The sequence below is a fragment of the Amyelois transitella genome, chromosome 2 (genome assembly GCF_032362555.1).
Source record: "Amyelois transitella isolate CPQ chromosome 2, ilAmyTran1.1, whole genome shotgun sequence".
NCBI classification, from domain to species: domain Eukaryota; kingdom Metazoa; phylum Arthropoda; class Insecta; order Lepidoptera; family Pyralidae; genus Amyelois; species Amyelois transitella.
The window spans coordinates 4,284,509-4,294,658 of NC_083505.1; the positions used below are offsets into that span (position 1 = coordinate 4,284,509).

The window sequence follows — 10,150 nt, forward strand, 5'->3', positions numbered from 1 at the left end:
TAAGTAAATATATTTTCTACTTTTAAAAATTATAAAAAAAATCAACTAAATTCCTTGATGCTTATCTATGTTATTAACTGACTTTTACACTGACATGAAAAATCACTAATAACAACGTAATTCTTTTATTTCTGTCATTTTAAATACAATTAATTTTAAATTGACTTTCATTGATTAAAAGTACTAACATTTTATTTTTTTACAAAATTATATCTGCCGTATAAGAATATGCCGCCTAAAGAAGCGGTTAAAAAACCCCCAACTGCCGTAAGTCGTCCTCCCATAAGTGATTCCAGTCTTTTACATATTCCTGAGGATGCAGTAGAAGGTATTAATGTAAATATCTTATAATATTCTAGAGAGGTCCCACTGAACATAAAGACGATTACTGTTTTTACTAGGTACTATTTTAATTTATTGTCCTGTGCATTTCTTTTCGATTTTACCCAGCAAAAGGTTTTTGCTAGTTTTTTCTGTGCAACACAGGAATTTTATGCGCCTGCCAATATTAAATACATGAGAATAATAAATCCAAGAAACTCACACGCTAAAGTTATACTTTGAATAACTAACAACTAAACTTTTAATAACAACACAGCTCAATAAATTTAAACCTGCAAATTTGTTTTTTTATCTTTGAGGTTTGTAAAAGGGGGCCATTGAGTAGGTATATCGATTTAAATTGTCATGTTTTCGGAATCGTGACAAACTTAATTTCGTTTTGGTACTACTCTAGATCCAATGAGGTCTTTTAAAGCTTTATTAGTCATCCATTAAAATAAATAATATATTCAGATGGTTTGTTTATTTTCAAGGATTTGTGGAGCGTATAGAAACAGGGATAGATTGGACACTTATTGAACAAGCAGCACGTCATCACAAAAATAAATGTCTTCAAGATGATATCCCAAAATGTACTTTTAGTGAAGCCCTTCAAACCAAACTTGAAAACAGTATTTTCCACACCTTCTTAGATAAAAAATCAACCTTAACACTAGACGAACAATGGGAACTCATTATACCTACAGCAGTATGGGATAATGCAAAATTTTCTAATGAAGAAGGAAAGATATGTTTTCGTAGCGCCAATAATTTGACTGATAATATGGAAAATATTATAAAGAAAGCTGTAAAAATGGGTGATCGAGATATAATACCTAAAGAATTTCAATTAATACCTGTATTAAGAGTAACTGATGCAAAAGTAAGTGAAAATCTAAATGAGCAGGCAATACACTAAGAATTTCTTGTGTTATTATTTAAACTATTACACCAGAAATGTTATAATTTCAGATGACTGAATTAGACGGAAAATTAGCTAAATACGAGAATTTGATGTCTCTTTCTCTATGTGGAAATTTTATTGGTGATATTGTTGCAGCATATATTCCTCCATCATTGAAAATATTGGAACTTCAAGCAAATAGAATTAAATCTGTGGAGTCTTTTGCTGAACACTTGCCTTTTGATTTATTATACATGGGTTTATCTAGGAATTTGTTGAATGACGGTTATTTTCCCATCTATTAAGTACTTATCTAAAAAGTTACATTAGATAAATTTTAAACTACTTAGATTCTGTTTCTTTTTTTCAGATAGTGTTGAGGGGCTATCGCATGTACCATACAATATTACGGTTTTAGATTTGTCTGACAACGACATCTATCGAATCGACCCGTTACTAGAAGTCTTAGCAAAACTTCCAAACCTCACCGCTCTTCACCTCGCTGGGAACCCTTGCGCAGTATGCTCATTCCTATATTGTAATTGATATGATCACCCACCAGATGGAGCTACCAGGTTTTCATTACATATTTTTCTTAAATTTTAAGATGTGTGCTGGATACGCTCGATTAACATTGATGAGATTACCTCGTCTGAAATGGCTGGATTCTAGGGAGATCTTGATATCAGACAGATCGACAGATTTTGAGCCCCACCCAGATGATTTGCGCTCCTCCTATTTTAATTTCACAGTTTTTAGGATTATGTCAGCACCGCAACCTCCAAAACCCGAAAAGGTAGTCTATAAAAAATTATTAACCAAATCAATACAAAATATAATTTCATTTGAAAATTGAAGTAACTTATCTTTTAGGGAGCAGTAACAACGTTTCACGTAGAATTAGAATTACCATTAATGGATACTGCAAGGAGAGCCTTTCTAATGTTTCGAAGAAATGAATCTCTTACAGAAATGTTACCTCCTCCCGAAGATGAAGATTGGTCAGCATCTAAAGCCACTTCCACTATTGCTAAAAGTAAATCAGTTGTAGGTAAGATTCTTCATTTATAAAAATGAGGATTTCTTACTTCGGTAAACCAAAAATATTATAAAGCTATCTTGGTAATTTCTAACACTTTTCTAGGAAATGCTACTGATATAGAGTTATTATCAGATCAGTCCGATATCTACAATCGTTTAGAAGCTGTGAATTCTCGTGTAATTCGTCATTACACTGTATTCGAGAGTAACAGAATCCAGTGGAATAAAGTGATGAATTTCCAAGAACCAGCCTTCAGAATTTTTTGTCCGGATCTTGTCGCCTTACGGAATACTTTCCGGAGTAATATCACTGTCAGATTAGTTTATTCCGTGGTGAGTGGTATTATGTTTACTTAAACATTTTTTGTAGTTTTATTTAGATTCGTGTTTTTTCTACTCACGACACAAAGTTCATTTCGGCTCCATCGGCGTTAATAGTAAAATTTCCTGTTCCTACAGGAATTTAAAAAAAATCCTATTGGAATTTACTCTCGCAATAACCTACATACCTACCGAAAGACTGCTTTCTACTTCAAACAGTATCGAGTAATATTAGAAAATCTTCCAATAATATAAGAAATTCTTCCAATAATAATAATACCTATAAGAAATTCAGAGCGCCGACTAGAATTTGTTTTGACCTATCCAAATCCCGGATTGATTCGATTTACCGTTCGAGGTTGGGGAAAAGAACATTCAAGTATTTTTTTATATCCGTGACTAGAGCATTTCATGTGCAAAAAGTGCAAAAATCACCTAGATTAGGGAGTGGGCCTTAGGGCTCTGTATCAATCGAGAATACACTGACTTGATTGCTTCGTAGTCAATCACCGTAAAACCAGGAAAGGACAAGAAAAGCCAAATGGCATTTAAGCAACCAGCGGAGCAGCGAGTGATTCTAGCGTCAGTTAAATGTCCGTTGAGACGACTGGACTGGAGCCAACCCTCTCAGCACTTCCACTGGGATGACTCTTTGGGCACCGATGAAGCTATCCATTGGGGTGACGGAGATCTCTCAGTAAGTAAACAATTTGCTTTATTTTTGGGTATACTTAGATAAATTGAGAGTCAGTGAACCTTAGATCTGTGATGTCAATTATTGAAATAACCCAACCCGTATTCTAGAGTACATATAGGTAATAGAAAGAAATTAATCAAACTTTTGCTTAGTAAAGATTGGACATTTTCGATAGTCTTAAACACGTATAAATATTAAGTATTAATATTTATTATTTAAACAAGCTATAAGTATTTTGCGCGAAATCATGAGAAACAAAATTCATATATATATATCTCCATTGTACAGATTATACAATATAGTCAAGCTCCAGTTAAAGTGACCAAAGGGAAACCCGAATCTGAAGTGGGAACATCGACGAGGCAAATGCCGCCTGAAAACTTGACTTGCCACTTTGGTTTTGGTATTGATACATTACGAGGTTAACACAATCAATTGTTAATCGCTAATTTTAAATGTTACTATTGCAAATAAATTTAATCGAAATTTACTCGAACATAAGTACTTCCTTTTTAAAAAAAACCGTTATTGTCTAGGTCGATTTATTTCGAATATCGTTTTTTCGGAATGTTTTCACAGCTTCTTGAGTATTACTAACATGCCGTTTTGGCGGACACAAAAATATAAGGCCTAGAAATGCAAATGGGTAATACGCTATGAAGATTTAAGTACTTCTTCTTCCTCCTGGCTTTAGTCCCGGTTGCATCCTCACCCCCTGGAGAGGAGCCCGGGGCGACTTAAGTACTATGATACTATAAAGTCTACGATCATACATCTATTATATTATTTAATTTAACCTTTGCCTTCTGAATCACTGCTCCCAAACAATAACCCAGTCCCAGAACCGATTATCTTGTTAAGCGTCAAGAGCAGTATACTTGGATAATCCCTACGACCAAACTGTTATAGCACTCCATATTTATAGACCACAGTTTCGGGTTTGGTATTCTCAGTTGGACGATTGACCGATGTCACTTGTTCACCTAGTATATGAATTTGAATATTTTTTTTAAGTTACCCAAAACTTGTATATTTTACTTGTGTTTGTGAATGGCGGGAGGTCCACATGAGAAGTGGAGTAACCAAAGGGAGTATCTCCTCTCTTGCTTGGGTTATGCGGTCGGCATCGGAAATCTATGGAGATTTCCATACTTGTGTTATAGAAATGGTGGAGGTACGTCTGTATTTATATATAATTTCTGCATAACAAATTTTTACCTTAAGCTTCGTTCCTGTACATATTTTCAAAAGTAATCATTATTGTTTGTGAGTAGCTATCCTATCTAAATTTCAGCGAAATCTATTTCGGCAGTATCTACGTGTATGGCTGCAAGTAAAAATTCTTTGTCATATTATACCAAGCATTGTTACTGTTTCATCTTCAGACATAAATTCAGAAATAATAGTTACCTTAGTTCCAAAGATTTTAATGGAAGTAGAAGATTTTAATGTAGTTAACAAGTTCTTATAATTTTAATTTTATGGTTTCAGGAGCATTTCTCATTCCTTATTTCCTGACGTTGTTAATATGTGGAATTCCTTTGGTTTATCTGGAGACTACACTGGGCCAGTTTGCCAGTGCAGGGTGCATCTCAGTATTCAATATAAACCCACTGTTCAAAGGCAAGTTATGTGCTATTTTATATGCTAGTTTTATTTTTTCTAACTGCTAAGATGCTTTTGTCGACAGGTTTCTAATTTTATAACAAAACATCGAGAGAAAATTCACCAAACAATATGAAACAATAACCAACATGCATTTAGAAAACCATATTCATAGTCGTATCTTTCAGTAATTTACATAACGTTCAATTCAATAACAGAACTCATAGAAACAATGTGCGAACAGATGATATCCACACACGCCCGTTACAAATAGAATCGTTAACAATCCAAGTCTATTATAAATTGGATATATTTTAGCAGTGTGCATGCATTTGCCTTGCATTGCAATTAAGTACGTCTGGTTTCATAAACGCCTTCATATTAAACTTTTGGTTAACTTATTGACTTAATTGAAGTTCAGTTTTATTCTACGAGATTTTCAATTTTGGTTCAAATATCATTCCAAATGTATTCTCATTTCAAACTATGTAACAATATTTAGTTGTTCTTAACCACTGTCAGCTGGGTGTAATCAAATAAAAAACTCCTGGGGATAATTCCGCGATTATGCGCTATTGTTTTTGCCATATTATATTTTCTGTAATTCTGTATGTACAAACAAAAACAGGTCAACCTATTAATCATGCTGTCAATGTGGTTTCAGGAGCTGGTTACGCTGCAGTGGTTCTAAACGTTATTGCAGTGATATATTTTTCTTCAATAATGGCATATCCAGTGCTTTATATATATCATTCATTCAGTTCTCCACTACCGTGGCAGAGTTGCGGCAATTCCTGGAACACGGAGCGATGTTCTGAGGTACCATGAATAATGTATGTCTTATCGTAGAAGTTATTGGCATTGTAATTTTGATATTCAGAATTTCGGCAGTGGTCAATACCTTCTGGAAGTTCCAAGTTTAAAATGCGACATTGATCCAGCGGCTGTATAGCTGACTGTTATTTAACGAATTTCATTGAATTTCCATGATTTTTCTCAAAGGCGTAATCGCAGGTAATAATGTCATTTCACGTAAATACTTACTCGTTTTAGCCTAGGTACCTTAAAATGAAAAACGTAATATTTCAGCTCACAGGCCATTCAACATTCTTTGGCTCCAACAGTTCTATATCAACTCCTGAGGATGAATTTTTTCAGTAAGTTCAAATCTGTAAGTTGAAATAAATAAATATTATAGGGCCTACCTAAGTGAGCTAAAGCTCACAGAAATCTAATACGACAGATGGGCCAAGCATCAGAAGTTTTGTATATTACAAATTAATAATAATATATATATATATATATATTTTAATTGTACTTCTTCTACTTCTTTGGTGCAATAAATGTTTTATGTATTCGTCTAATTTAACATTAAATTATAATGTTACTTGCAGCATCAGACTCTTACGGCAATCTCCTGACATCACCCACATAGGCGGCATTGTTTGGCCCGTGTTCTACTGTAACGTGATCTGCTGGATCATCGTCTACTTCTGCATTTGCAACGGCGTCAAAAGTGTGGGGAAGGTAAACCATTTTCCCTCTTGGCACATCGCCGTACTGTCACTCAAGATTCAAATTAGCTGTACCCTGAACTGTGTTCTCAGAATCATTATTTATTTTCAGATCGTTTATTTCACCGTTCTGTTTCCATATATCGTTCTTTGCGTGTTATTCGTGAGAGGTGTCACCCTACCTGGTGCGTGGGAAGGTATTTTGTTCTACATTCTTCCAGATTGGGGACAGTTAGCTAAACCAAAGGTAATCAGCAATTTAGTTAACGCAAATGTAAACTTATCGTTATTTGATTTTAGATTGATAATTTGTTTCTTTCATTATAAGGTATGGGCAGATGCAGCTACACAAATTTTTTATTCCCTTGGACCGGGATGGGGCGGTCTAGTTAGTATGGCTAGTTTTAATCAATTTCACTATAATAACTTGCGGTAAGTAAATACAATACAAATTTTACCTTCAATTATTTTTCGTCTTAAGAAAATGAAAGGTTTTATTTACTTCCTTTTCTATAAAAAATATATATATTTTAATATTTTCCTTGCACATTTTTGTCTTCTTACAAACTAAACAAAATCCACTTACAGGTCTTCAGTTATAATACCGCTCGTCAACAGTGGTACCAGTATTTGGGCCGGTTTCGTGGTGTTCTCCGTGCTAGGCTTCGCAGCCGAGAGGGCTGGTGTGCCTGTGGGTCAAGTAGCCACAGCTGGACCAGGACTGGCATTTGTCACCTACCCAGCTGCTGTTAGCATGATGCCGGCGCCTAATTTCTGGGCAATAACGTTTTTTATAATGTTGTTCTTTCTGGGCATAGATACAATGGTGAGTTAACAAATTTATTTATTTAGGTACCTCAGAAAACCCTTTTTTTTCAATATTTCTAACAGGAACAAACTCTGTCTACAACTTTTCGAGATTAACGCATATTTGTGAAAGAGAAATCACCGTGTAATATTAAGTGAAGTGATACAAATGTATTTAAATGGGAAATCAAGTAGCTAGCCGTTGCCGTGTGCTAGGTTTACTGTGATTTTATTACGATTATAATAATTAATGATAAGTATACCACAATTAAATACAATAATAATGTTCTATTATTTTAGTTCGTAACAATCGAGTCAGTGATAGCAGGCTTGTTAGACGAATTCCCTCAGCTCCGAATTCGAAAACGACTCATCACATTTTTGACCTGCGTAGTTCTGTTCTGTCTATCAATCATCTGTAATACTGAGGTAATTTCTTTATATTTTTTTTCTTAGAGATGAAAACAATTTTATAATTCACCCGACAGCAAGTGTTGCCAGAAGATATCAATATGATCACTGCCTTTGCCTATCCTTTACAAACATTTGGCCCAAGCATGTTGTACATATTTATTTTTTTGCAGCAAAAAAGACATTGTAATTCATGTGTATAAGTAATTTGGTGTTGTACACTTTGCAACAATATCGCAAAACAAACAGTATTCTACAGAAATATACCGATAAATGCATACAAATATTTGGTGTCGTGACTGCAAGTACTCAAGATTGTTGCAACTTGCTTATACACTGTAAGAGTCAACGATAACAGCGTGAATCTTTCGTGAACAAATCTACTAAGGTATTTGGGTACCACATTGAAAAACTAATCTGGTCTATGATCGTAGATTGTTTCGGTAACTTTAGGACATTTTGGTGCTGATAACGTGGGTATTTTATGTGTATTGTTACAAAAAGTTTGTTTCGCTTTCATTTCGCATTGATTTTATCAATACTTACTTAATTTATTTTATTTATGAAAGCGCTTTTATTAAATGCTAAAGCTAAATTCAAGCGCTGAATGCTTAAGTTTATGATTAGAAAATATCTCTCACCCAAAGATGTGATTGGTAGCAACTTGACTTGTATTTCAACAAAGAACTCCACCAAAATTAAAGAGTAGTGTTATCTATATGGTTTTACACGATTATTACTTAGGTCGGCACTTCATAGGTACTATCCGGCCCGGCTGACCCCTGACGTCATGTTCTTGGTCGGAAAAACAGAAAAAGAATGCTAATAGGAGCTCAGCAGTTATTTTCAAGATTCGAGCGCTGCTCGATACTAAAGACTATGATACTTCTCTCTCCCGAGTTTGGAAGTAACTGTTGAAAAGTGTGAATTGTGACCACAAAAAGCTAAAGAGTATTTTAACTATTCATGCCATTTTAACAGGGTGGTCTGCACATCATAGGTCTGCTAGACTCCCATGTAGCTATTGCCTGTGTTCCCATGGTCTGCCTGTTGGAACTCATCGCTGCTATGTACACGTACGGCCCAGGCCGGCTGACCCGTGACGTCATGTTTATGGTCGGGAAGCCGCTCCAACCGTTCTGGATCGTCATGTGGAGATACATCATACCAGCGATACTAACGGTACGTCAGTACCAGTTAGCTACGTATATCATAATCTTTTATATGAACTTTATCGTTATTTTCTTGGGAAGAAAAATATCCACTTATAAACAGGTTCTTTAAGTATTTTATTTTAATTTGTTTTTATGTTAGTAAATGTATATTAAAAATATCTACTTATAAACAGGTTCCTAAATATTTCATTGTAATTTGTTTTTATGTTAGTAAATGTATATTATTATTCTACCTGGGAAATGTCACCCAAGTGAATATTTCATGGCATACATACAAAAAACAAAGTATACTTTTGTCACCCGGATTTGGACCCTTATGTAAATATGTGATCTTAGCAAAAATCCTCGTGTTTTTTTATAGTCGGGGAAAAATTTAAATTCAATTTCAGATAATATTCCTTTACTGTATGCGAGAAGCATCAGGGCTGGCCGGGTGGACAGTCGCCATGGTGTCAGTCATCTTCATACCCTTGCACGCCATCAAGGTATTGTATAAGGCAGAGGGATCTCTTCTCCAGGTGAGAATTATATTTTTCTAACAAATTTAAGCTTTTATTAGAAATATTCAACGGACCTCGGTTCAATCGGGATGAGCGAAAGAGAGATCATTGATGATCAGTCAAGTTTTTCCGAAGCGACTTCCGTCTCACTTCCGCATATTTTTCAGGAGAAGTTTTGCCTTTTATGACATCCAAAAATGAGTTCTATTCTAAAGTGACGGGGAACCACATGGCACAATTTTTTTAAAGAAATATGCAAAAAGGTACAAAGATTGTAATTTTCAGCGAATCCGCAACAGTTGTCAACCCTCCTGCGAGTGGGGGCCAGTCGACCAGGAGATCAGGCGGAGATGGGAGGCGGTGCCAGGCCACGTGACGCACGAGATGAACAACGTCTGTCAAGATAAACCTTGAACTTTGCAATAAATTGTTTTCTTACTGATAATTGATAGAATTTTTATTTGTCCCTATCCCTATATGTCTTTATTTCTATCATTGGCGGCCTGGGGTGTGCTGTCCGAAATTTCTTCACCACATTCATCCAGTCGTCATCATAATAAGTTATCTTCGCACAAAAATATTAACACTCTGACAAAATCATACAAGTTAGAAAACCTATGTAAACCAACTTTTTTTGTATTGTATGTCAAAATTAAGAAGTCAATGAAAAATAAATAAAACAATTACTGTTTTGTCATTTTTTCCGGACCCCCTTCATCCAAATTATGATGTAAATTTTAATGTTATAATTTTGAACATGTTTTGAATCAACATAATCAAAATTGTTGTTAAATTACTAATGTGAAATTTTAATAAATCTAAATTATAAGTGTATCTACTTTAAACAAAATTTT

The 10,150-nt window shown here is 34.7% G+C and overlaps 2 protein-coding genes across 2 annotated transcripts; both read left to right on the plus strand.

The window, feature by feature from the left end:
* The first annotated feature begins 228 nt into the window (after positions 1 to 228).
* On the plus strand, positions 229 to 4,118 carry LOC106142986 (uncharacterized). The gene is made up of 9 exons (XM_060945379.1): positions 229 to 328; positions 816 to 1,204; positions 1,294 to 1,510; positions 1,596 to 1,744; positions 1,833 to 2,021; positions 2,099 to 2,276; positions 2,370 to 2,599; positions 3,090 to 3,284; positions 3,573 to 4,118. The coding sequence occupies exons 1-9, from the start codon at positions 229 to 231 to the stop codon at positions 3,708 to 3,710; spliced, it is 1,785 nt and encodes a 594-aa protein (XP_060801362.1). The 3' UTR covers positions 3,711 to 4,118.
* Positions 4,119 to 4,250: 132 nt separating this feature from the next.
* LOC106143035 (sodium-dependent proline transporter) lies at positions 4,251 to 9,710 on the plus strand. Its single transcript, XM_013345003.2, has 12 exons — positions 4,251 to 4,458; positions 4,776 to 4,907; positions 5,554 to 5,708; positions 5,979 to 6,046; positions 6,284 to 6,416; positions 6,516 to 6,650; positions 6,732 to 6,835; positions 6,992 to 7,229; positions 7,511 to 7,639; positions 8,603 to 8,803; positions 9,186 to 9,314; positions 9,582 to 9,710. The coding sequence occupies exons 1-12, from the start codon at positions 4,335 to 4,337 to the stop codon at positions 9,708 to 9,710; spliced, it is 1,677 nt and encodes a 558-aa protein (XP_013200457.2). The 5' UTR covers positions 4,251 to 4,334.
* The last annotated feature ends 440 nt before the right edge of the window (positions 9,711 to 10,150 follow it).

Bases quoted from the DNA above. Each gene is read 5' to 3' on its own strand.
- LOC106142986 (XM_060945379.1), top strand. From the start codon at position 229: ATGCCGCCTAAAGAAGCGGTTAAAAAACCCCCAACTGCCGTAAGTCGT. The intron at 2,600-3,089 runs GTGAGTGGTATT...ATTGCTTCGTAG, and splicing joins TCAGATTAGTTTATTCCGTG to TCAATCACCGTAAAACCAGG. The intron at 3,285-3,572 runs GTAAGTAAACAA...TCCATTGTACAG, and splicing joins GGGGTGACGGAGATCTCTCA to ATTATACAATATAGTCAAGC.
- LOC106143035 (XM_013345003.2), top strand. From the start codon at position 4,335: ATGGCGGGAGGTCCACATGAGAAGTGGAGTAACCAAAGGGAGTATCTC. The intron at 4,908-5,553 runs GCAAGTTATGTG...ATGTGGTTTCAG, and splicing joins TATAAACCCACTGTTCAAAG to GAGCTGGTTACGCTGCAGTG. The intron at 7,640-8,602 runs GTAATTTCTTTA...CCATTTTAACAG, and splicing joins CAATCATCTGTAATACTGAG to GGTGGTCTGCACATCATAGG.